This window comes from Euleptes europaea, chromosome 2, assembly GCF_029931775.1.
Source record: "Euleptes europaea isolate rEulEur1 chromosome 2, rEulEur1.hap1, whole genome shotgun sequence".
In the NCBI taxonomy this organism is placed as follows: domain Eukaryota; kingdom Metazoa; phylum Chordata; class Lepidosauria; order Squamata; family Sphaerodactylidae; genus Euleptes; species Euleptes europaea.
The window spans coordinates 80057459-80083679 of record NC_079313.1 but is presented as its reverse complement, the minus strand read 5'-3'; the positions used below and the strand labels follow the sequence as shown (position 1 = coordinate 80083679).

Below are 26221 nucleotides of genomic sequence, written 5' to 3'. Positions count from 1 at the left end.
AAACCCAGGGAATACGGTCTGGGGCTTTTCAGCAGTGCTATGCAAGTATACAGTTGAGTGTGTTCTTGCATTCATTTCAGAAACTTGACAGTTTAAACTGGGACGTGCAAGAGGCAGAAGTACTAGAGGCAGCTGTTGAGTGCTTGGGGGTGGTTGTGCCAGAATTAAGGGAAACCCTTTCTGTTGAGAGGCAGGATTTGCGTACTACAGTGGGGATTAAATGTTCTGGATGTGGCTCACAGACTTGTGACTTCTTGTTTCAGGTGGACTTGTCATCTCTTAACCAGGAGCGTTTATGTGATCCCCAGGAGCCCTCAGGGAGGAAGTTGGGAGTGTCCATGGTCACTGCTGATGTAGGACTTGTCAGCATGATTCGACAGGGAATTCTGGCGTTGCAGCTGTTGCCCTGTAACTCCAGTGCAGGTTAGCCCGTTGCGGTCAGCCAGACTAAAGAGCAAGAGCAATGGGGCATTGAGGCTAGCCTCGGCTATGGGCAGGAATATTTGGAATGAATTTTGTGTGGTACCTTTGTCCTGTGTCCTTGAGGAAGGAGCTATTTCACATTTTCTCTAGTTTAACGTAATCATCCCCCTGCCCTATCCATCAGCACATATCTATCTAGAAGTCTTGCATTCCATGAGGAACATCTTCTCTCATCTAACTGCTGTCTCTGCTTGTTACTTACAGGTATTATTGTGATCACAGATGGCGTCACCAGTGTCCCGGATGTGGCTGTCTGTGAGATGCTGCTCAACCAACTGCGCAGTGGCACTGTGGCTTGTTCCTTTGTTCAGGTGCTGTAGGAATGGGATGGTGGCAGGTGCTGAATTCCTTAGCATATATCATTGAGAGAGAGCCAGCGTGGTGTAGTGGTTAAGAGCGGTGGTTTGGAACGGTGGACTCTAACCTGGAGAACCGGGTTTGATTCCCCATTCCTCCACATGAGCGGCAGACGCTAATCTGGTGAACCAGGTTGGTTTCCCCACTCCTACACGTGAAGCTAGCTGGGTAACCTTGGGCTAGTCACAGCTCTTAGAGCTCTCTCAGCCCCACCTACCTCACAGGGTGTCTGTTGTGGGGAGGGGAGGGGAAGGGAAGGTGATTGTAAGCCGGTTTGATTCTTCCTTAAAGGTAGAGAAAATCAAGGTATAAAAAATGAACTCTGTTGCTGCTGCTTAGTTGTGAATATGTTGTTTTAGAGACAAATTGGGCAGTTTCCTGATGAAATTCCAAGGGTAATCTACCTCAGCAATGTAAACATTCTGGCAAGAAAATTTCTGCTTGCATGTCTGGATTTATCCTCCTCCCCCCCCCCCCCCCCAGTGTGCCCTTAAAGGTGAAATGAGGGTTCTTTACTGTGATGGTGCCTAGCAACTTGGGATGATGCCTAGGTCAGATAAATTAATGTGGAATACAGCATACTTTTACTGAAAATTTGAAAATATAAATAAGGAAACAGTACCTTAGTCATTCTTGGTAATTTAGGATTGGAGCCAGACTAAGCTGGCAATTTCTAATGACTCCCCCATCTTCCTCCTCATGCTGTCCCTCAGAGTCCTTCATCCTCCAGGAGCAGCATTTTGTAGAGATCAGTAGGCTGCAGTGGGAGGGGGAAGCAGGAAAGTTCCTTTCTGCTGTCAGAAAATTTAGTCTGAATCCAACCCTTAATGTGTTGCCATAAGATATTGGTTAGGGATGTGATAACATTCAACTAACAAGTGACCTACTACTAACAAACGAATAACCTACTACTAGAAGTAACCTACTATATTCTTCTATGTTGTCAAAGTTACTTGGAACTCCGCCACTGGCAATCACATATTTACATTAAACATTTTTATGCATATTTCATCTTGCTTTTTGACCAAGGTCCTGCATTGTAAAGCCCCTACTTAGAGGAGGTAGGATATAGCACTGACCTCAGATCAGCTGGATATTTAAAATTTCACTTTCATGTTAATGCCCTGGCATAGATGTCAGTGCATTAGCATAAAAGTGAAATTTTAACTGTCCAGAGGTTTATTAATGCATGAACAAAAGTTACCTGGCACATGTGTGTCAGCTTCCTTTAATGGTTGGATTGAAAGGTGGGAAGCTTGCTCCGGAAGCTCAAGAGTGAGACACATGGAAAGCATGTTGGGGCAAATGTTGACACTTATTATGGGGTTGATGTGAATTTTTATTCTTTGCAATATCTCACTTATGGGCAATGTACTAATTTAAGTTTGCATAAGTATATACAAGAATTCAAATGTTGCAAAGCTGGCAATTGCATGCGTGCACATATGTTCATGATAAAGTTGCTTTGGATGTTGTAGAACAGTATGTATGGAAACTCCCCTTATCCTTTGAGCTCTGAATGGGCCAAGAGCGTGTGTGTGTGTGTGTGTGTGTGTGTGTGTGTGTGTGTGTGGGAGGGGCATATCTATGAATATCTATGTAGAAATTTGTTGTATTGTGCACCGAGAGCCCTAGGGACTAGATTGAAGAAGAGTTCATAATGAAATAAGGGGTAGAAATTGTTCCAGAAAAAGGACTTGTGTATTTAGTACTTGTGTATATTTTCTCTCACAGGTGGGAGGAGTCTACTCCTATGACTGCAGTTTTGGACATGTTCCCAACGTGGAACTCATGAAGTTCATTGCCATGGCAACATTTGGCACATATCTTTCGACATGCCCTGAGGTGGAGCCTTCTAGTTTGGACTTGAATGTATATCACAAGGCTTTTCTACTGTACTCCTTTCTGCGCAGTGGGGAATCCCTGAATCCTGAATATTACTGTGGTGAGCTTAATTTGCGGGGAATAGAAAGCTTACCTGCTCTGTTCTTCCCAGCAGCAGAGGAATAAAGACCCTGAGCTAATCCGAGATGGTTGATTGCGTATTAGTGTTGCCTTATCAGAGCAGTATGCATGATGTGCTTCATACTAGATTATGGAGGCTGAACTGGCAGAACTTGGCAAAAGCAAAGTCAGCTTTCTATTCCAGGTATGCCCTGTGGAAAACGGGTTAAAATGAGGGAAACAGAACACCTTCTGCTCTATGGTGCTGCTGTTCATGGTGATGTTCTCCAGGCATAGGAAAGCCCAAAAGGAAGATTTATATCCTTCCATCTTACGGTGCACAAAGTATATCACAACCCTTATTTGAAACAATTTAATAAAAACTAACCATACAAAACCAGTATATCATGCCAAGTTCATAACATTTATGACCATTATTAATTTCATTTCGTTTTTATTTCATTTATTCAATTTCTACCCCACCCTTTCCCATCCAAAGTCAGGCTCAGGGCATCTAACAACCCAAGATGCAACAGATTAAAATAGTATATAACTTAAACATTATGTTTAAAATCCGTATTAACTTTCAAATTCCAGATGGTGCCCTTAAACATTAATAAAAGTAGTGGGAAAACCAGTCAAGGAGTGAGGAGAGAAGAAAAGGGAAAGAAACAGGTACCAAGGAACACAGGAAGGGCTAGTTGGGTAGGGAAGCCAGCTGGAACGGAGACGTTGTTGTCCTCAACCATAGGCCTGGCTGAACATCTCAGTCTTACAGGCTCTGCAGAACTGAGCCAGGCCAAGGTTAAAACTTCACAGTGGAGTTGCTCCTGTCACCTCTGTATGGAGTACATGCCAAAAGATAGGGACCATCACTCAGAACATCCTGCTTCTAGTAGATTGAGTCTGACAGCAGGACAGGCCCATTAACAGATTCTGTTGACTTGACCTTTACAGACAGGTGGGCTCATAGGGACAGAGGCAGTCCTTTTGGTATGTGGATCTGTGAATATGAAGGTCTTTAAGCTTCAATGCCAGTAACTTAAAGTCCAGTAGTATTTCAAAACCCAGCAACATTGCTGTATCACTAGTTGGATAGGATCTCAGCACCCCAGCCCAGTTAACACTCAGGCAGCCAGATTCTATATTAGGTGAAGTTCCCATGTTGTCCTCAAGGACAGCCCCATCTACAGTGCTTGGTGTAATGAAGTCTGGAGGTTATAAAAAAAAAACATGTGCATGCAAGAAGGAATTTTTTTACAAACAATGCCGTACTACAGCAGGAACCTGTTTAATTCAGTGTCTAACAAGATCTCCAGACTCTTGTTTTGGTAAAGCCACCACCAGCCGGGCTGAGTTTAAAAATGGGAGGACTGGGGCTGCAGCGGGTGGGGGAGCCTCCCCTGCCCCAGGCTGAAACCTGATAAAGAGGCAGGCCTAGCTAGGAGAGGGGAGGGAAGATTGCACGGAAAGGAGGCTGCTGAGGATGGACCAGGGGAAGAGTTACCTGTAGGCAGTTCACTCAAGGAAGAAGTGGAGATGTCTGCCAAAGAAGGAACAGGCTCTGGGTCCGAAGGCATAGAGTATCAGGCCAGAGACACCCTCTAGGTGAGGCTGGGCCAACAGACACAATCGATCTACCTTAGCTAGAGCAACCAATCCAAAATTATCTATACATTTCTGACACACAATGCATCAGACATTTCCTGTGTAGTCTCCATACTAGAACTAAGAAACTGTTATCCCCTCACATCATGGGTGTTTGTCTCTCAGCCTGGAAGTTTCTGTCCTGTAGCCTGTTTGAGGGTGACTACAGGTGACCCTCCCAAGGTACCTTGTGGCCTCCTGTTAGGGCAGGTGTGAGAGATGTGGATATGGGTGTTGTATGATGGTCTCCTATTCTTGCAGTGTCCCAGCACAGACTGTTCAATGAACACCTGGTTTCTGCAAGCAGCAACCCTGCCCTGGCTATGAGGCGGAAGAAGCACACCGAAAAAGAAGTGCACGCTGACCTTATCAGCACAATCTCTGTCCGGCTACGAGAGGGTTATAGTATTCGGGAGGTCAACATTACAAAAGGTAACCTTTAGTGTTCTGTTTTGTGGAATTAGGCCAGTAAGCAGCCCTTCAGAAAATAATGGAGTTCAGCTGGTGTACACAATGCATATGCCATCCAGGGTCCTCTTATACTCCTCTTAGAAAGCTGTGTGATGTAGTGGCTACAGTGTTGGATTGGAAGTGAAGAACCCCAGTTCAGGTTTCAATTCATCTATGAAATATACCGGGTGGCCTATCTCTAATCTGCCCCCTGGACTTGTTTTGAAGCTCCTTCTCAATTTGTTGAACAGGAGGTAGGTTACAAATGTACCAAAATACTGTTTTCTTACTCTGCCTGTGAAAAACTTCTTTTGTAGACACTAAAAGCGTCAGTAGTGCAGAGTCCTTGCTTGCCCTTTCTTGTGGTTTTGGGGAGATTGAGCAGAGTAGCCATAAGCCATTACTATCCATAACGCTTAAAGCTCATCTGTGTCCCTGCACAGCAGATAATGCTTCCTTCCGTTAGTGTAACTACAGCAGTGAAATGTGTCAGAGCCTAGTAACCCTCGCAGTCGCAAAGTGTGATGGTTGTCAAAGTAGAAAAGAGACTAGACTCATAAGAACAGTTGCCAGACTCAGTTACCTTTAATGTTCGGTTTTCCAACTTGGTGCTGCATAATGGTAACAAAGTGTTGAGGGGTTATAGCCTGATTTGGGCTATATTCAGATATAATGACAAATCATGGTTTGTTGTTATGAAGATGTTAATCTCTGTTTAGTATTCTAGTATGTAGGTGAGAAACGAACCATAGTTTGTGGCCTGGATATAACAAACTATAGGTTATTGCAAACCAGGAAATTTTTCTGAACGGTGCATGGTGGGTGGCTGAAAGGAAAGCACAGACCTGAGGACTAGCAAGACTCATTATCATAACAATCCATTCATTTATGCAGTGCTAAGGGAAAAAATAGTACAGTTTTAAAAAGTAAATTAAAAGGTAAAGGACCTCTGTGCAAGCACCAGGTGATTCCTGACCCATGGGGTGATGTCACATCCTGACATTTACTAGGCAGACTGTGTTTACGGGGTGGTTTACCAGTGCCTTCCCCAATCATCTTCCCTTTACCCCCAGCAAGCTGGGGCATGAAATAGATTAAAGCAATCAAAATCTTACAGGTTACAGATTGAGCAGGACAGATAGTTAGGAATGTTGTGCAAATAGTACAGTAGGCCTGCATGCATGCATGTTCCCCCCATTCCTCATACAAGTAACATGAGATGCAGGCTTGTGTATATTTGTTCATGTGCACGGTGCCCTGGTTATCAACAATCCTTCCCTCTCCACTTCCTTTTGAGGTGGGAATTGGACACAGATGTTATATCAGATGCCATGGAGGTGGAGATGGCTCCATGAGCTTGCTCTCTCACTATGCATACAGCCTTTCTGGCTTTGAGATTGTGTGGGCAATCCCAGAGAAATTTAAGAACTATACCAATGCTGATGGTCTTCCTCTCCTATTTGCACAATAATTTCCAAAGCACAAAAACTCAGGTTTTAACAAATAGTGTTCTGGCCTCAGGCTTCCTGGTCTGCCAGTCTCCTTGACAGCCAGGACTTAGCAGGGTTTGGCGCTGGCTCTAGTGTCCAAGAGTTGTGGCCTTGTGAACTGGTTAATCCAACAAGGCTGTGGGGCCTCAGCCTAAATAGGCTGGGAGGTAATCGGCCCCAGCTGCACTGCCAGCAGGTGCTGGAGTTCTGAGGCTGTGCTGGATCCTGATCCAGACAGGATCCTGCAAGGAACTACCACCACCAGAGCACTGTTCTAACTGAACTGCTAGATTCTGTACAGCCAGTCTGGCGCTTTGCCTCCTCTGTGCTGCCTTAGCTCATGCTCTCTGCTGCCACCATTCCTGTGGAGTGGGAGAAGATCCTGGGACGGTACAGGCCTGGGTTTGAGTCCTACACAATGAAGGCTTGGTAGCTGCCTCAGGAACTGGTGGCAAAGTTTATCTTGCAGGCTCTGGCAGGGTGGCTTCTGGTGTTGGTAGTTTGTTGTCAGCTGAGGCCTGTGCAGTGCTGGTCCCTCCATGGTCCCTCTGGCCCTCCTCAGCCACCAACCTCAGGCTCATCCCCTGAGGACTCTGGAGCTCGTCAGAGGGGTTATGACAAACAGGGCTTCTTGCATTACAAGATGTTACTTGTAATGTAACATCACTAATCAGCTGAAAAGATAATAAGAATTTAATTGCTCTGTTGGAATAAAATGTTATCGTTACCTTATTGTTTCTTTGCATGAGATCAGGGATGAAAGCTAATCTCGAAGCCGCCGCTGAGGCAAGTTCCCTCTTGGGCACAATAGTAGGGGAACTTTGAGCAGTTTTCCTGGTTTCTTTTCTGCAGAGATTTTATGGGACATTGATCTATTGGGGGAGAGACGGAAACTTGGATGAGGGCCCCTAGATCCACGTGGTCTCAAGTCACACCATGCAAAAATGACTGTAAAGGAAAATGTGTGAAGGAAGGCGGGAGCCAGCCAGTGAAAGAGGGACCTGCTAAGAGTCCCTGTAAAGAAAAAGCAAACCAGTGTGAATGTCTTGCCCCTGATCTGGGGGTAGCTTTGATATGGTATATGTTAGAGGCATATATTCAGGACCCCTTAGGGATGAAGCATGCTTTTTGTTCCAAAGCGTGTTGCAGCAAAGGCCTTGGGGTGGGGCCACAGTGGGTGCTGAGCCATAGCCCTCACAGGATCATAATTCCTCACAGTCCCACTGTACTAACTGCAGGTGGTACTCAGCTGGAAGTGAAGCTGGTCCTGCTGTGGAAGCACAATATGAGGATTGAGTACCTGGCAGTGTCTCCATGGCCTCTAGATCCTTCCAAACGTAGCACATGGGTGGAAGTGACTATGGAAGGCAGCTATGATATCCTGCATGACATCAGCTGCACCATGAGGAAGCCCATCACTAGCCTGTACCGCACAACTGTGATTCGTCGCTTCTGGAACACCCTTCAGAGGTGAGTGGCTTGGCAACAAGATTTGCTTGTACTTACCCCACTACAGGAATGGAACCCCCCCACACACACATACTTCCTTTCAGTGGGTTCAAGCACCACACATTTCTGCCCTCTCGAAAGTGTGGTACGCAAAATTCTCTTTAAGTGGAGAATGTATTTTCTGAGCTAAGGAGCATTGCAGTATTGCTGTCTTGCTTCTGCTCTTAAAAGCATGTTGCTCTCTGATTTCCTATGTGGGAGAGAAGGTAACTTCATTATTGGGCAAAAGATTCAGCTCTGCTTATGGAGAAATAACCAGCAGGGTGACAGTAATGATCCCAGGCAGATCAATGTTTTCTTAGCACTGATGTGATATGATATGATACTGAGTGTCTTTGAAACTGGTTGCAGTGGTTTTATCTTTTCAGCATCAACCAAACTGACCAGATGCTGGTTCATCTGCAGTCTTTTGATAATGTCCCAGAGCACTTCACCATCCCTGAAAGCACCAGAAACGGGGTGCCATTGTTCTACATTCCTCCGGGATCCACCACGCCGGTATGCTGTTTTCTTACCCTGAACATTTCTTGAAAGATTGGAAACACAATTCTCATATCTACTTTAGCAGCTTCTTATCTGGACAGTTCCTTCCCCCCTCCCCTAGTAGAGATCTGACGTTGTGCTGTTTTCCTGATCTGTATGTGGATATCAAAGGGTGGGAGAGCGAGGTTTTTAACCGTTCTGGTGAAGAAGAGAAGATGATAGTTATCATACTGCGTGGAAGAGCCGTAGACCCCAGTCTTATCTCTTTGGAACAATACTGCCCGGATAACCTACAAGAACCAATACTGCATGTGTTAACCTAAACTTGAATAGATCTGAGTACTATTCTGAATAGACGTGCTTAGTATTGCTATCTGACCCAGAATCATCCTGTTGCTCAAATATTCCCCTTTGTCTTATCCAGATCTACAGTGAGGAAATATATGTTCTTGGAGGTTATTCTTTAACGATCCTGTAATGCCTTTATGTCCCAATGCAACAGCAAGCTGAGAACAGGTCATTTCAAATGATTATCACAGACTAAGGTGCTTTCCACATGGGAACAGGCTGGTGTGGTTTTTCTGTGGCTGCCAATAATACGCCTTCCACATGGCAGATGTTCCCCATTGTTTCCCTTCCTCAGTTCCCTGGCAGCAGTCCTCCCCTGGGGGCAGCCAGGGCTTTTGCAGTTTTTTAAAAAAAATCGGCAGTTGAATCTGTGTATAAGGTTCTCTGAATTCCCAGCTTTCATTTTAAAAAGTAGCCACTCTAGCCACTTTAGTTGTAGCCGGATAAAGGGGATATACCTTTCTCTTTATATTTTCACAATGTAGGAGCTAGAGACTTTTTAAAATGAATGCTTTGGATTCATAGACCCCGATACACATATTCTTCTAATGAGATTCTGTTGCCAATTAAAAAAACCTGGAAGAGCCCCCTAATCAGGAATGGGGGGAGGGAATGGCCACCAAAGGGATAGGGCTACCATGTTAGCAGAACCAAGAGAATCTCATCTTCCCCCATGGCAGCTCTCCAGGAGAGAGGCGGCTGAAACTCCTAGAGGTTCACAAATACACCCCGATGCTGTGGGGAGTCGGAGGGCGGGGGACACACTTTCCAACAGCATCAAATCCAGGGCAAAAAACCTATGTGGAAATGGCCTAATCTGTCATAACTGCAGAAGGGTGATTAGGCTGAATTCTAGTATTCGTCAAAATATCTGTCTCCGCTATCAGTTAACTAGGTAAATGTAATTTTTTTTTGTTTGCATTTATATTTACTGTGCTGCTTCTGAAGTATCTCCATTGTTTTGGCTATGGCAGCTGGTCAAAGAGATATTCCTCATAATTATTCTGTAGGCAAAACCTATTTGTTGCGTTTTAGGTTCTCTGCAGTTTTCTGCTTTGAGTGCACATAGTTATACATGTACCTTCTTGCAAACTCTGCAGTGGCAGAGAGGAACGTTCTTCACACCCATGCCATCACATTGTTGGTTCTTTGTATTGGTAGCATTTCTGACTTGACCAGTTACTTGTAAATATTTTCTAAATGTTGTTTTTTTGAGCAAAGTCTGGGTAATGCCACAGATATAGTACATTTGGCCAGTTCATTTATCTCCCACACATGCATCAATAATATATCATGTTGCAGTCATTTAACCAGAAAGGGGAGGGGTTGTGGCTCAGTGGTAGAGCATCTGCTTGGCATGCAGAAGGTCCCAGGTTCAATCCCCGGCATCTCCATTTAAAGGGACTAGACAAGTAGGTGATGTGAATGACCTCTGACTGAGACCCTGGAGGGCCACTGCTGGTCTGAGTACACAATACTGACTTTGATGGACCAAGGGTCTGATTCAGTATAAGGCAGCTTCATGTGTTCATGTGTAAATAACATCAAGGACTCAACAGTTTTGCAAGATCTGTCAGTCATGGGCAGTCTTGATAGCAGCTCTTTCCATGACCAGAGTGGGAACAAATGGCAGAATGGAGTGTTGGGGGCGGGGGGGAAGGTTTGAGGCATTTCTTAGCCTGCCCTCACTAGGTAGTGAATATGCTCTTAGCAGTGCCTTCTCACATGTAATGACGGAACCCAGACCAAATAGTGGCAGCAGTTAGTGAGTTTGCTGTTAGATTTGTGACCTGATAAAGATCACTGTGAGCTCTTTTGAAATCATATTGACCAGCCTTGTGCTTAAGTGCTTATCGTGGCTGTGCCTTCCAAGGAGGAGTGTGGCATTTCTCCCTCACAGAGGGAAAGATAAGGAACTCACAGAGCATTTTTGTTTGTTTCAGGTACTGTCATTGCAGCACAGCAGCTCAGACTCCAGTCACTCACAGTTTGCTGCTTATTGGAAGCCCATCCTTTCCATGGACGCCAATTTCTGGCAGCGGTGGCTGCACATGCACCGCATTGTTATTCTCTTGGAGCATGACATGTATGTGCAGACTGGGTTGTTGGGAGGGGGGGCTCCTATTGAGGAAGTATACACAGGGATGGCAGGATTTGCACCATGGCTTGCTACCTTAACTAGGGCAGGCAGGTGCCTCAGAGCCTGCAGTTCTGCCTGTTCTCATTGGAAGCATCTCAAGTTGTTGAATGCCAAATTTGCTTTGTGTTGTGCTGTTTGGGAGATGGCTTTCCCCGAACTGTGTGTAGTAACTCTTTGGTATGTTTGCAGGCCAGTTCCAAAGCATTTGCACACCCCAGGCAGCAATGGCCGCTATAGCACTGTCCAGTGCCGCATCTCGCACTCAGCGCTAACTTCTTTGCTGCGTGACTGGAGTAGCTTTGTGTTGGTGGAAGGCTACTCGTACGTCAAGCTCAATCGCAGGTGAGGTTGTGAAATGGGTCTGAGCTGCTGGATCCCTAGGCCAGCCCAGAAAGGGGCAGAGTCTGAGGGGAACTCATGATCTCTGAGCATCTAGGCATGGCTTGTGCCTGTTAGCGCCAAGTCGTTGGGACAGTACTCTAAAACCAGCCTGTTTTTCATCTGTGCAAAGATTTCATAACTGTTTGGAGAGATCACTGGATTGCCATTATCAGAACATGGAACAACTCCAACCCTTCCCCCCTAATGCTGACTATACATTTTTCTTTCTTTGAAGAGAGCAGTAGCTCTAGTTTATAAATTCTTTGTCAGGCCTGCATTGAGGCTTATTGCCACTGTGAGACCATTCCCCCTGCTATTTGTTGTTCCCCCCTTCTACAGCTCAGAGGATCTGCCTCCTTTTTCATTTTATGTGGTACGGATAATTTCCAAAGCCCCCTGCATGGTTCTTCGGCTGGGATTCCCCATTGGGACACTTGCAAAGATCAGGAACAAAGTAAGTACCATATTTCTTTCCTTAGGTCTTAGTAAGTATTTTTTTTTTTGCCACCAAGTTGCAGCTGACTTTTAGCAACCCCTTGGAGTTTGCAGGATAAGAGACATTCAGAGGTTGTTTGCCATTGCCTGCCTCTGCTTAATAACCCTGGACTTGCTTGGTGGTCTCCTATCCAAATACTGACCAGGTTCAACCCTGCTATAGCTTCTGAAATTTGATGAGATCGGGTTAGCCTGGGCTATCCAGGTCAGGGCAGTAAGTATTACTGGTGTACACGAAAAGAAAAGCACGTTTATTCAACTAGTGTTGTCTTAATAGGCATCTGTTGAGTGGTGTTGAAAAGTTAAACACTTCCAAAGAACAGATCTTTCACCTGGGGCTTTTAACTACCTCTGAATTCATTGTTGGGCTTCACTTCCAGGGCTAAGCAACAATGGAATTAATATTCAGAACTAGCTGGAATACCATCACCCTCTCCCTTTCCAGTGATAGGCTGGCTTTTGGAAGCAAATTCCTCTCAAACCGGCATGGCATTTCTGGAGCTGATCCAGATCTTGCTGGCCAAACTGGCAGTTTGTAGGCAATTGGCTCTGAAAGAAACACCCTTGCAGGGCTGTTGGTCTCTTACTTTGAATGATCTCTGATGTAGAAGGTAATACTCTGATGTAGAAGGTAATACCAGAGCAAGGTAGCATTGGAGCGACGGTGAGACTGAGTTGGCTGGGCTGTGGCTGGGCTAATGATGAGCAAATTCCCTTTGGTTAAGTTCAATTTATATTTAATTTTTGCAGTCTTTCCTCATAAGCACTTAAAATGAAAGCTTTCAAAAAGCAAGGGAAAACTGTGATCCTCCAACTCACATCAACTCCGCAGATACTCTCTCTTCCCTTGCCTTTTCTTGCCTGGCAGTGAGCAGGGTGGCAGGGGCAGCAGCAGCAGGGCACCTTGCTGGAGAACTATGCACAAACCCCAGTATGAGACAGAATAAACCCAGGCCAAAGTTGGAAGTATCTGAGCTCCCCTCACATTGGGGGGAGGCGTGATGAACTGTGGGAGCTTTTATTCCATACTCTCCTAATTAGAATGTTGCTCACTGTGGCCTCTGTAGAGAGAGGTCCTAAGAACAGCTCCCTAGCAGCTGTTCTTCGTATGCAAGAGGTCCTTTTCGTATATGCTCATTTACTCCCAACAGATAGTGGAAGAATTGCGAGATCGTATCCTGCAGCTGCGCTTCCCCCACCGAGTTCAAAGCAAGGAGGCCACTCCGAAAGTGAAGAGGAAGGTCCTGGGCAGCAGCTCCCCATCAAAATCGCCTCCTGTGCCTGGGGCCCAACCCACACTGTCAGACAGGCCTTGCCTTATAGTGCTGCACAAGCCTCTGGAGAAGCTCCTCATCAGGTAGCAGGGATGGGGGTGTATATATTTGTTTGCATCCAAAGAACATTCATTCCTTTGAACTTTATTGGGTCTGGAGCCAGCAAGCTTTGGTGTGAAGCGATATATGCAGTCATAGGTACGTTGAATGTCAGATCTGTTTTGCAGACTGAGGCTTCTGGAGTTTGACAGCCTCTCTGCAAGTATTGCTGCCAAATACAGTAAACGGCATGTACGTTGTCAGCCAAGGACCTTGGCTTTTATTTTATTTTTAGAAAGCAAAGGTCTAAAGGATGATTTCAGCGGAAAAGCAGAGCGAGGCTTGGAGTCATCACAGAGTTGTCTTCTATTCCTCATACACCTCCTCGTTTTATGTCTGCGGACACAAAGGCAAGGGAGGGAACGGGGCAGGGAAGGAAATAACATGCCACACACAACCAGTTGGGGAAAAGTAGGGCACAGGAGCATTGGTGCAGCATGGGGACGAATCCAGCATCAGGCAACCTGCCTGCCGCCCAATAAACCCATCCCCCCAGCCTGCCTGCTGGGGGAGGGAGCCGTGGAGTGGCAAAACCACAGGATCTCATGTGGGCACCAGCCTTTGCATGGTTCCCTTGCCACCTGGTAGTGAGAGCCAGCCAACATCCCCTGCCTGGGCATTCCACTGAATGGCTCCACCCCCAAGACCCCATAAGGGAGTCCCCAAAACGGGGGAGGCAGGCTCGCAGGCACAGCCTCCCCCCAACAAGGGATCTGTCCCTGGTCCCCAACTGCCATCCCAGCTGTGACAGAAACATAGAAATACTGAAACATAAAACATAACGCTGGAAGGGACTTTGAAGGTCATCTAGACCAAGTCCCTGCACTTGGCAGGACCTTCACAACTACCTTCCCCTCCACTCCCCCAGTGACCCCTGCTCTATGCCGAGAGGAAGGCAAGAAACCTCCAGGGTCCCTAGCCAATCCTGACCCTAAAGTGGCAATCGGCATTACCCTGGGCAAGGGAACAGAAGCACATAACTGACACGCTGCCCTTAGCAACAAAGACTCGTGGGTGGGACAGCTGGAGCCAAGTGAGGGCCCGGGCGCAGCCTAGCTAAGTAAGGGAGAGGTGGGGCAGCCCACCTGGGCTCCCCCACCTCTCCCAGGCTGCCTGCTGTCAGTTGGGCTGAGGGGCCCTCGCCCCCACAGGGCATGTGCCGTCGGCACCAAGCCAGCAGTACTAACCTCCTCCCCTCAGCACTCCCAGCCCGGGTTGAAAACTCAGTTGAGTCAGGGATGTTGCTTACTGTTCTTTGTCCTGCTGGTGCCCCAATCCTATTGGTGTTTGTGCTCCCCATTCTTCCTTTCTGCTCTTGCATTTCACTATTCCTGATCTTCTTTTCTTTGAAAACCCTAAATTCTTTCAGTAATTTAAGAAACAGAACTAATTATGCAAAAAAAGGGGGGTTGCCATCAAGTCACAATCAACTTATGGTGACCCCATAGGGTTTTCAAGGCAAGAGACGTTCAGAGGCGATTTGCCATTGCCTGCCTCTGCATCACAACCCTGGGAGGTATTAGCAAGGTATTAGCTTAATTTTATCCAGGAAGTAGATACATTGTTTTAATGTAGAATAAAATTGCTTTTGGTACACTTGCCAGTGTGCACATAGTCCTTTTTCTGCACAGTAGGATTAGCATGGCTTGCATGATGGATGGAAGTTGAAGCTCAGAAGGCTCAGAGGTGGCCTACCAGCCCCTCAAAGTGTGGTTCATGGAGACTGGCAGTGACCAGTCCAAAAGGACAGGCAGCTGTGGGGTTGATATGCTCTCTAATTTTTACTACTTTTTTCTCTCTGTGTCCAGGTATGAGAAGCTACCCTCGGACTACCGTGTTCCATGCCTCTTACCCCTGGAGAATCCCCCCATGTCAGGTCCGCTTACCATGGTAGCCAACCGCACAGCTTCCTCCACACTGGCCTCCTTGTCTCGCTATTTCTATCACCAGCGCTGGATCTGGTGTGTGCAGTCAGGGCTGGTACCTGCCTTGCCCATCACAGCTGTGGCACAGTTGTTGTCCACTCTTACAGAGTAAGTGCACATCCCAAAGGGGGCCCTACAAAAATACCTGTGATGTTAAAAGTTTTGGTTGTATTGGGGACATTTTTGCCTGAAAATGAATCAGTTACCCTTGATAGCATAGGGATAGGTTGGTGTAAAGATGCAAGTTTGTTTTCAGCAATGGAAGGAGGAAATAGGGTGTATTGGAATGTCAAGCACTGCAGGGGGAGCTCAGTAGTTAACGGTGTTCTCTCCGGGTTGGCAGGGTTCGTCTGTCCGAGGGCTTTCATTTTGCATCCAGTGGCGATGGGATTATCAACATGGTGCTGGAGCTCCCTATGCGGGTAAGTCTTTTGTTTGATAACTGGCTCTGAAAATGCAGCATTATCATGCTCCCAAGTATCTCTTGTAACTGAATCCCAGAGGTGGATACTGGCTTACCTCACTGGGTCTGGCCAGTAGAACATGTTGAGCCATGCAGTTGCATCTGGTGCGGCCAGGTGGCTGCAAGTCATGGTGCTTAGCTTTTTCTCTCCGAGCACCAAGACTGCAAGACAATGTCTTGGAAAGAAGGTAACAGAGGAGCAGAAGGTAACAGGCTCACATGTTTTTCTTCCACAGAGCAATTCCTCAAGAGAACATGGCAGTGAGACACTCACTTGCATTGTCCAATATGTGCTGTTTCCACCCCATTCCACTTCTACTAAAGACAGGTAAGGGGGAGGAATCAGGGGAATCCAAGAAAGAGTCCTGCCACTGCAGGCAAGAACAAGGACTCATAAATGCCATTGGAGTTTGGGGAGCAGTAAGACTTTGGGGAACAGTAAGGGTCATCAAGGTGGAGCACTGAAGCATGATCTGCCCATGCTTAGTGATGGAAAGTGCCTTCAGGTCGCAGCCAACTTATGGCAATCCCATAGGATTTTCAAGGCAAGAGACCTTCAGAGGTGGTTTGTCATTGCCTGCCTCTGTATAGCAACCCCAGACTTCCTTGATGGTCTCCCATCCAAGTACTAACCAGGGCCAACACTGCTTAGCTTCTGAGATCCGATGAGATCAGGCTAGCCTGGACCATCCTCGTCAGGGCTTGGTCATGCTTACATTATCTCATTTGCCCTCAAGTTTCTCCACAGACGATGACAATGACACAGAGGTAGAGGCCATTGAGGTGGACATGGAGCTGAACCTTGTCACAGAGTGCTGGGTGGAGCCACAGAGCGGCTATGTGGACACTTCATCAGACAGCTGGCAGCACCTGCAGGGCCTGTCTTACCAGAAAATCCCCAAAGCGGTATGTTTCTGTGGTGGGGGAAGTATAGAAGGCAACTCCTATAGGGGAACCTCTAGGATCATTGCTTTGAAAGCCATGAAAGATCATCTATCGACATGCTGCTTGAATGGGGAGCCTTTGCTATGTCAATCAGCCCAGCTCAAGTTACTGTTGCTGTGATCTCCACTTGCCATATCATGGTTTTCTTCCTTAATGTTCACTTATATCTTATTATTGCACTTTGGGAGTGGGTTGTTTTCATTTTTAAAAAATATTTTTTTTATTTTCAAAAAAAATAAAAGGATAACATTAGAAAAAAGGATGGGGGGGATGAGGGTTACAGTGATACTTCACAAATCTTATCTGCCGTTCAGTTATTTTGACAAAAGTATGCATGTCTATCCTGGGTGTGGATATCCCTTATATCTCGATACATTCTAAAGTATACTATATTTATTGTCTGTTTCTATATTTCTGTTACATTTGAGTAACAATATATTTTAATAACTCAGTTTTGATATCCTCCATATCAAACGCCTCATAACTTATATTGTTCTCACATACGCATAATAGAGCCTCCAGTTTGAGATAAATTCTTAAGTAGGTCTTTTATTTACTAGATTGGTTAGTTTCACCATCACAGCATATTCTGCCAGTGTGTTTTCATGTTAAACTGATGCACCTCAGATTGGAATGTAGGGAGTTATCTGTATTGGACACTTGCAGCCCCATACCAGTTGGCCTTGGGCTGCATTGCTCCCCTCCTGGGCCAGTTGTGGGTAAAGCATGCACACATGCATGTAGGTGAAAATCATGTAATCCTAAAATAGTATAGAAGTCCCTGGCAACCCACCTTATTATCAAACCTCTGCTCAGGCTGGACCGTAGAGCAGCGCTGAGCACATCAGCCAGTTGTAGGAGTCCACCCACTGTCATTCTTTGAGGTCCTTGTTCAGCAGAAGGGGCACCAGGGTATATACCCTTTGTTTTTTTAATGACCTGTTGTTCTTTACATTGCCAGAGAGATTTAGAGCTGTCTGTTTTCCTTCTCCACTTGTGTGCTCATTACATCCGAATCCCTCAGGGAAATGAACCTTCTGTCTCTTAGCGCCATGCCTGTGTCCTAACTTCAAATCTGTATTCCAGCTTTTCCCCCGAGACCTGATGTGCATCCACACCATCCTTGCCTTTGAGTACATCAGCCAGCTGTGCCAGAACAAGGACTGGGTCTTCCCAGGATGTGACCCCAAGGCTACCTCTGAAGGTGATTCTGCCAGCAAGCGCTTTCCTAGATGGCCTGCGCCTGTGGGGCCTGGCTGGGCTTACTGTCCTGGTTCTTGTTGCAGGTTGTGACCCTGGAAGTGGTTCCCGTGTGCATGAGGTTCCTTTCCACTTTGCCCTCATGAAGCTGCTACCCAAATGTCAGCAGATTGAAATGTTCTTCCTGATGCTGACAGAAGGCAAGTTTTCCTTACCTTTGAAGCTTTTTTGCTGATGCCAGCTGAGGTGAAAGGGGTGTAAAGGAGAAGGCTATAGCTGGCTCTACTCCAGAGCATCTGATCTTAGCCCCTAAGCAAATCTTTAGTGCTGCTTCTCTGTCCTGGAATTTGAAGAGCAATAATAAACTAGACTGAGTGCAATGTAGAATGTGCTCTTCTCACGTCTGAACTATCTTCCCTGTTCAGATGCATGGCTTCCAGGTCACAGGGTACAAGAGTCCTTGTACTTCTTTTTTAGAAACTAATTTCTTCCCATGGCTGTCATTGGGTATGAGAGGGGGAGTGCAGATGAAGAAGGAGAGATGCTCTTTGATCTACTGGTTCTCTCTGTGAAGGCATTTCTCTTGTTTTCAGCTGGTCTGGGAGGAGATAGAATGAATGCAGTCTCCTTCTTCAGCCCTGTGGGGATGCCAGGGAGCTGCATGGTGGGCAGGTGCTTTGAGCTGAAATGCCAGAGAATTGCTTTGCTCATTCTGGTGACTTTCGTCCTGTAGCAGATGATGAGGGGACCACAAAGGACTCTTCTTTCCTGCCTAACGAAATGCTTCTCAGCCTCTTTCATGGCTGCCTCCAGCACGACCTCAGCGACAGGGAAATTGCGTTGTCAGGCACAGATCATGTAACTTTCATGAAGCAGGTGTTGCAGCGGGACCGAGATGGCCACCCACCTCCGTTCATGCTCCCAGTGATCCAAGGTAAGGAGGGGTACATGCAATTGGTGCCTGCCTGGCTTCATTCCTCTCCTTTCTGACCTACTTGTTTCCCTTCCAGCAGACCCTCTGAAAGCCCCCACATCCTTGGAGCAGCAAGGTCCCACCAGCACTTACCACTCTGTTGGCAACAAGGATATGGCCACTTCTACAAATGCCCAGCAGGTACAGCAGCCTTGTGCCCTCAATATGACACTGCCAAAGGTGCCACAAAGCCCCAAGATGTGGCATTTTCCATGTTCTGAGTTCAGGAAATTGTCATTCTTCTGCAGTGGAGGAGGTTGTCCAAGGGTGGTTTACTTTTCCCACTCTCTGCCTCTCTGGCAGCTCTAGGCAGATTATTTCATGGAGTTATCTGATGTCTGATGAGAGGTGGCCTTATGTTACCTGTGTGCAGAAGCCTGGCCCTTTATTTCACCAGATGGTGGAATAGTCATGCATCCTTACACTGACTGAAAGGGAGATTTAGGTCTTCCTCGGTGCTGCAGTTCTGTTTCTATAAGGGGGTTGTGTTTGGGCCCAAGAGGCTATGTTGGAGACATTTCAGTTGGATCCAGACTAAGTTTTCTAATAGCAGAATGGCAGTAGCCTGCTTTCCACCCTACCACTGTAGCCCATTGATCTCCATGAAATGCTGCTCCTATGGGATAGGGGACCCTAAGAAATTATATGGGCAGGTCTGCAGTGGGAAAGGGGGGAATTGGTGGAAACAGGGTTTATCAGGGTGTGGAGCTGGGCCACGCTATCAGAAAGCCATGGCATAATGAACTTGGATTTGCTCTGTCTTAGACTCCAAACAATACGGAGGGGTCAGGCGATGATATCTCAGCAGCAGGGGTGTCTGAAAACCTCTTCCCGCAGTGGCGATGCTATGCTAAGCTGGCCAACCCCCAGCATCTTTTCCTCACCTTTCTACCAGCTACATTCTCAGGTAAGGGAGCTGGACAGCGGCCAGAAGAAAAGGAGAGCCCTAATCCTCATATCATACAGCAGAGTTTCCCAAACCTTTTGGCCATTTATGCAGGGGTATTTACTTCACAGTCCCTGCTGGACTGCTTCAAGGCTAACTTTGCATTATTCATGATTTTACCGACCTTCAGACCTGACTTCACTCTGGCTTCGTTCCTCCCCTGCAGTTCTAGGATGCTGTTTTAGGACAAATTTAAATATTGCTTCAAGGCAAGAGCAAAGCAAATTCCCCCTGTTTCCATAGCTCTTAACTTCGGCTTTCTCTCCTCACGCGCATTTTGGCTTCTCCCTCCCATGTGTCTGTCCCTCCCATCCAACCCCTTCCCTCAAAGCAAAGCGCAAAAGAGGGAATTAAACCTTCATGAAATGTGCATGAAGACACCAAAGAGAGGCTGCAGAGGTTGTAAGACAGCTCCCAGCAGGGAGCTGTTGAAGAAAGGTGGGGAGGACTATCCAGCAAAAGCACAGCAGTCCCTTTAAGAATTGACCCACCCCCTCCAATTAAAGTGCAACAAGGCTGCGTTTTCAAGTGGAGGGACTCAGAAGCTCCGTGATTCACTGGGGATGCCTAATTAATCACAAGGTACTCCTGGAATTTGGGGAGGGGGGAACCCTCATGCATATCATTTTTGAGAATTCGGAGCAGAAAACTGTGCAGCAAACCAAACACAAATTTCCCCTGCATAAATGACCTTGGAGTCATGGAGCACTTTTCAGAAGAGGAATTCATCACGGAGCACTAATTTTCACCTAGCACCTATATACTAAACTGAATGACAGTAGTGTTTTTCTTTCCAATCTCTTCACGGAGCACTAGGAGACGTTTCACGGAGCACCAAGGGCTCCTTGGAGCACAGTTTGGGAACCTCTGTCAGGAACAGGGCAGATGAAGAAGAAATCATTGTGCCAAAGAAACGAAAGTTGAATCTAACCACTGGCATAAACCATGCAAATTAAGCCACTTTGGATATATTTGCTTGCTTTGCGTAAATTATTCTGAGATTCTGAGTGTGGAAACTTGGTTTAAGAAGTAGAGAGAAACTTGATTTAAAAAGTAGAGAGAGCCAGTTGCTGAGTCCTTCATCCAGTGGCATTGTGTCCTCATGTCACATAAGAGGCAAAGTGTACTATAGACGTAGTTCTGCTTAAGCTAATTGCAGTATTTTCCATTAATATAATTGAGTGTGCTGACAGCACATTAATTCTCAATGTTCAAATCAGGAAATGTCTTCCCTGTGCTAAAATCTGCAGCTGCACAGCTAAGTTATTTTCCTGCAGACCCAAGCCCCTCATCTGGTCTGTGCTGTGCCCTAGTGGTGAGAGGAAGAGGGAAAGAAGGGATATATACTAAATCCCGCACGGCATCCCTTGACTCTACTTTCCTTTTCCAGACATACAGAGATTGATAGCTTGTGAGTCAGAAAACACCTCAAAAGAAGCAGAATCAACACCTTCCCAAGGCGAGCAGGAGCTGGAGACTGCAGGGCTACTTCCAACTGTCAGTGTCACACCAGCCAATGGTACTGATCTTGCTTTTGCAGCACAGCTAGTCTCTTGTGCTTAGGATCTTGGATGGGGGATGGTATTTGGTTTCAGACTGTGATATGCACTGGCTCTGGAAGCACCACTGAGGGAACAGCTTGCAATGGTGGGATAATGCAAGAGAATGCAGCTTCCAGGTAGGTATCTGCACTGGCACCTCTTGGCAGGGCAGGTGGCATCCCATGTGCATACAAAAGAAAAAGAGAGCCTACCTGAAACTGATTCTTCTGTCTGCTTTGCTCTCCCAGTGAGGCCTCCTCCGTGCGACTTTGCATAGGCTCGGAGTCTTGTGTGAACTGTGCTGGCAGTCCCTGAAAAGTAGACACCCTTTCTTAGTTTGCACCTCAAAGTTCCATAGCCCTTGGAGATATTTTGCCGGCTTGCTAAATAAGCATACACAGCTACTTTGTATGAGCTGCAGTGGCTTCATTGATACACCAGACTGACGCAAAGTTGCACAGTTGCCTCATCATTTCAATTAGGCCCCAGTCTTCCTTGCAGAAGTGGCACCCTTCAGTCCTGACACAGTTAGTAGGCAAAGCAAACCAACTCATGCTCTACTGCCTAGCAGCACTTGCAAAAAGCCAGGGCACACACCCTTTCCTCTCTGCTGCCACTTTCTACTTCCTTGGAGCATCAGGTGAGAGAAAAGCGGTTTGTGTGGAGTGGGAGAGGAAACGTCACACAAGTCGCTCACCCAAAGACATCAGTGTCATGTGCTTGTGGGAAATGTGTGTCTATAAGAAAAGGCTGAGTTTGAACGAGCAAGTTACAGCACTTCTTTGCAGAGCTGCTGTGTCTCTTTCCAGCACCCACTGTTTGTAAAAATAGGCTGCATAAAAGAACAGAAACAACTCGTAGCTATAACCTCTAGCTGCAGAGGCCGGGCAGCAGATTTCATTTTGAATTATCAGATTTGAACCGTCATCCAGATAGGCTTTTTGACACCTGTTGAAATTTGGTGCCTGAAGAATACTGAAGGGCCCTTGAAGAAAGCAAAGGTAGGGAAATAAATAATAGCCAGGAGGATGTACACATTTCAGGTAGGGAGGAGAAGAGCTATTATGACAGATGTTAAAAGAGGTGCCACTTAGGCTGTATTTGAAATGTTTCTATCATGCCCTCAATCAAAAGAGTTCCATGGCAGTTTACACATTTAAAACCAAACAATAAAAATCATGTCATAAAAGTGACTCTCTAAGATACAAAGCAGCAAAGCATCTAGGATTCCAACAGCAGCTTAAAAATGGGGTCAAACAGAAGAAAATCAAGAAAACAATAAAAGCAGCCAAACTAAACGGAAGCAGGAGAGAATAATGCTTATTGTTTTTTTAAAGCAGCAAAGCTATGTTTTTACCTTGGTATTCTAGCAAATTTGGAACCAGGCTGAAGGGTGGGAGTTCCTAGAGTTGCCAACCTTCAGCTTTTGGCTGGAGATCTGGAATTACTACTGATCTCCAGACTAGAGAAATCAGTTTCCCTGGAGAAAATGGGTGCTTTGGCAGGTGAATTCTATGACATTATACCCTGCTGAGGTCCCTCTCCTCTCCAGACCCCTCCCTCCCCAGGCTCCACCCCCCAAAATCTCCAGGAATTTCCCAACCCGGATCTGGCAACTTTAGGCATTCTGCATTTTGGGGTGCCTCCATGGAAGTGGCCATGCTTTTTAAGAACATAAGAAAAGCCATGCTGGATCATGACCCATCAAGTCCAACAGTCTGTTCACACAGTGGCTAACCAGGTGCCTCTAGGAAGCCCACAAAAAAGACAACTGCAGCAGCACCATCCTGTCTGTGTTCCACAGCACCTAATATATTCGGCATGCTCCTCTGGTACTGGAGAGAATAGGTATGCATCATGACTAGTATCCATTTTTACTAGTAACCATTAATAGCCCTCTCCTCCATGAACATGTCCACTCCCCTCTTAAAGCCTTCCAAGTTGGCAGCCATCACCACATCTTGGGGCAGGGAGTTCCACAATTTATGCATTGTGTGAAGAAATACTTCCTTTTATCTGTTTCGAATCTCTCACCTTCCAGCTTCAGTAGATGACCCTGCATTTTAGTATTATAAGAGAGGGAGAAAAACTCCCTGTCCACTCCATACCATGAATAATTTTATGGACCTCTATTATGTCTCCTCTTAACGGCCTTCTTTCCAAGCTAAACAGCCCTAAGCTTAACAGCCCTTAACCGCTCCTCATAGGGCAGTTGCTCTAGTCCCCTGGTCATTTTGGTTGCTTTTTCTGCACCTTCTCAAACCCTGCAATATCCTTTTTTAGGTGTGGTAAGCAGAACTGTAAAAACCATATTCTCTGTTCCTTGTCTAATTATTCTGATTATTATTCTCTAGTCTAATTATTATTCTCTATTCCTTTTCTAATTATGGCCAGCATGGAATTTGCTTTTTTCATAGCAGCTGCACACTGGGTTGACATCTTCCTCGAGCTATCCATTACCACCCCAAGATCCCTTTCTTGATCTATCACTGCCAGCACAGATCCCATCAATGTATATGTGAAGCTGGGATTTTTTGCCCCAATATGCATCACTTTACACTTGCTCACATTGAATCTCATTTGCCATTTTAATGCCCATTCCTCCAGTTTTGAGAGATCCTTTTGGAGCTCTTCACATTCCGATTTTGTTTTAACCACCCTAAATAATTTGGTGTGATCTGCAAACTTAGCCACCTCGATGTTCACCCCCAACTCCAGGTCATTGATGAACAGATTGAAAAGTACTATTCCCAACTCAGATCCCTGAGGGACCCCACTGCTCACATCCAACTTGGAAGGCTTTAAGAGGGGAGTGGACATGTTCATGGAGGAGAGGGATATGCATAGCTACTAGTTAAAATGGGTACTAGTCATGATGCATACCTATTCTCTCCAGGATCAGAGGAGCATGTCGAATAGATTAGGTGCTGTGGAACACAGACAGGAAGGTGCTGCTGCAGTTGTCTTGTTTGTGGGCTTCCTAGAGGCTCCTGGTTGGCCACTGTGTGAACAGACACTGTGTGAACAGATGGGCCTTGGTCTGATCCAGCATGGCTTTTCTTATGTTCTTATCCCTCCATTGTGAGAACTGACCATTGATTCCTACTCTCTCCTTCCTATTTTTTAGCAAGCTCTCAATCCATAAGATGACTTGTCCTCTTATATCATGACTGTAAAATTTGCTTAGCAGTCTTTGGTGGGGGACTTTGTCATAAGCCTTTTGGAAATCCAAATACACAATGTCCACAGGCTCATTCCTGTCCAAATGCTTATTGACACATTCAAAAAACTCTGAAAGGTTAGTGAGACAGGACCTACCATGTTGGTCTTTGCTCAGCAGGCCTTGCCCTTCTATATGCTTGACATTTCTTTCTTTAATCATGCTTTCCATCAATTTAGCTGGAACAGACATTAAGCTAAATGGCCTGTAATTTCCCTCTTTTAAAGTCAAAGGTGTGAGATTTCCCAGGCACTTTCCCACATACATATAAATTAAATTTGATGCCATTGTGGTCACTATTGCCAATTGGCTCAACTACATCCACATCCTGCACTAAGTTGCTGGCATCACCACAGAGTATTAGGTCCAGGATTGTCTCCCCTCTGGTTGGGTCCATGACCAATTGTTCGAGGGGGACATAGCAGGGCCACACAAGATTATTTCAGCTGATGAGCAGGTGTATGTGGGAATAAGTAGTCCTTTACGTATGTACACTGATCCTTAGCCACTTGGTGCTATAAAGACAACCAGCCTAGAAACAAATAGGCAGCCTTTGTAGTCATCTTAAGATTGGCAACATGTGTTCTCCAAACAAGGTGACCTAGCTGCTGCGTTTTGCACCATCCAAAGTTTCTGAACTCTATTCATGCCTTGGGATAGTTATACTGTAGTGTGCTGTACAGTTGCCTAGTCCCAAACGTAAGGCAGGCGGCTACAAGATGAAATATGCAGTACTGCAGTGGGTTTCTGAGCATGCCTAAAACAGAACTAAACTGTTGGAACCTCCTATTGCAAATTATGTCTTGTCTTTATGGTCTCAGCAGTATCCTCTGACTTTATTATGTGATCCTTCTGCATGAGATTGATTTTTGTGTTCCATTATTTTTTAAAAAAGTTCAGTGGATTATTTAAATCTAAGGTTTAATGTCTCCTTAGTATCTTACTATTGTGATTTTTTAAAAGAATCTATTTGATTTATATATTGTGTGTTCATATGCAAGAATGCTTTTCTTGGCGTAACTCATTTTTAAAACATCACTCTCCCTACCATGCTGCAGTGCAACCTAATTTCTGTTGTGGCAGAAAATATGTTATTGGTTGCTTCACAATTGTTGTCTCAGCTATCTGTCTTCACAATAGCCCTGGGAAATATCAACTTGCCCAAGGCCATTCCATGAGTTTCAGGTTGAAGTAGAAATGTGAACAATGGACATTAACTCTATCTACTCCCTCTGTCCTCTTATCAGTGCTCTGATGAGGTAGTTGAGACTCTGACAGACTGATAGAGCAGAAGTATTCAGAGAAGATGGGCAAGATGACCCCCCACATGTGCTAGTCTTGTACTCGTTCCTCATTAGGCAACAGAACATGGAGTTGATGTATGGTGCATAATAGCAGGGGGAGTTCACTAAGGTGCTGTACCTGAGGCTGGGGGAAAGGGCACATGAAAACAACATTTCTGTGAAGCAGCGCTCAGTGTGGTGGTGTGCTGAACCAGGTCGTCTCCAAGTGTGAGGGGCCTGCTCATTCCCCAAGGGGTGTCTTGTCAACAGAAATTGGCCATGAGGTTGGATATGCAGATGCTGCACCAAGGAGAGAAGCACGTATCTCCTTCAGCCACCAGGTGTCTCAACCTGACATCAGCGAGAGCTGCCGAGTCTGCTGCCCTGTCTATGTCTACAGCTGCTCCTTGGAGCTGCTGCGAGAACAGATGTTCACTCCCAAGCCAGATAAACCTCTGCGGGATATCTTTTTCAGGTGAGTGCCTACTGTAAGTCCACGAAGCTCAGCTGCACTTCTACAGGTACTGGGCAAATCTTGCTTCATGGCACCATTCCTTGATACTATCCCAATACTACGGTATTGGGGTTTATGCTATTGCTACTCTGTGCCCAGCAGTTTGGCCTG

The 26221-nt window shown here is 46.0% G+C and overlaps 1 protein-coding gene across 1 annotated transcript in view; it reads left to right on the top strand.

Annotated features, from left to right (window-relative positions):
* The window catches only part of SZT2 (SZT2 subunit of KICSTOR complex), an 86624-nt gene that overhangs the window by 9713 nt on the left and 50690 nt on the right, over positions 1–26221 (top strand). The window contains exons 6-26 of the mRNA XM_056844183.1: positions 264–423; positions 688–794; positions 2575–2785; positions 4693–4863; positions 7610–7841; positions 8249–8378; positions 10655–10797; positions 11041–11193; positions 11572–11686; positions 12879–13084; positions 14909–15133; positions 15369–15447; positions 15725–15816; positions 16226–16394; positions 17520–17637; positions 17720–17833; positions 18367–18567; positions 18647–18747; positions 19372–19513; positions 20943–21071; positions 25849–26071. Of these exons, the coding sequence (XP_056700161.1) occupies positions 264–423; positions 688–794; positions 2575–2785; positions 4693–4863; positions 7610–7841; positions 8249–8378; positions 10655–10797; positions 11041–11193; positions 11572–11686; positions 12879–13084; positions 14909–15133; positions 15369–15447; positions 15725–15816; positions 16226–16394; positions 17520–17637; positions 17720–17833; positions 18367–18567; positions 18647–18747; positions 19372–19513; positions 20943–21071; positions 25849–26071 (3221 nt within the window). The remainder of the gene's footprint in view (positions 1–263; positions 424–687; positions 795–2574; positions 2786–4692; positions 4864–7609; positions 7842–8248; positions 8379–10654; positions 10798–11040; positions 11194–11571; positions 11687–12878; positions 13085–14908; positions 15134–15368; positions 15448–15724; positions 15817–16225; positions 16395–17519; positions 17638–17719; positions 17834–18366; positions 18568–18646; positions 18748–19371; positions 19514–20942; positions 21072–25848; positions 26072–26221) is intronic.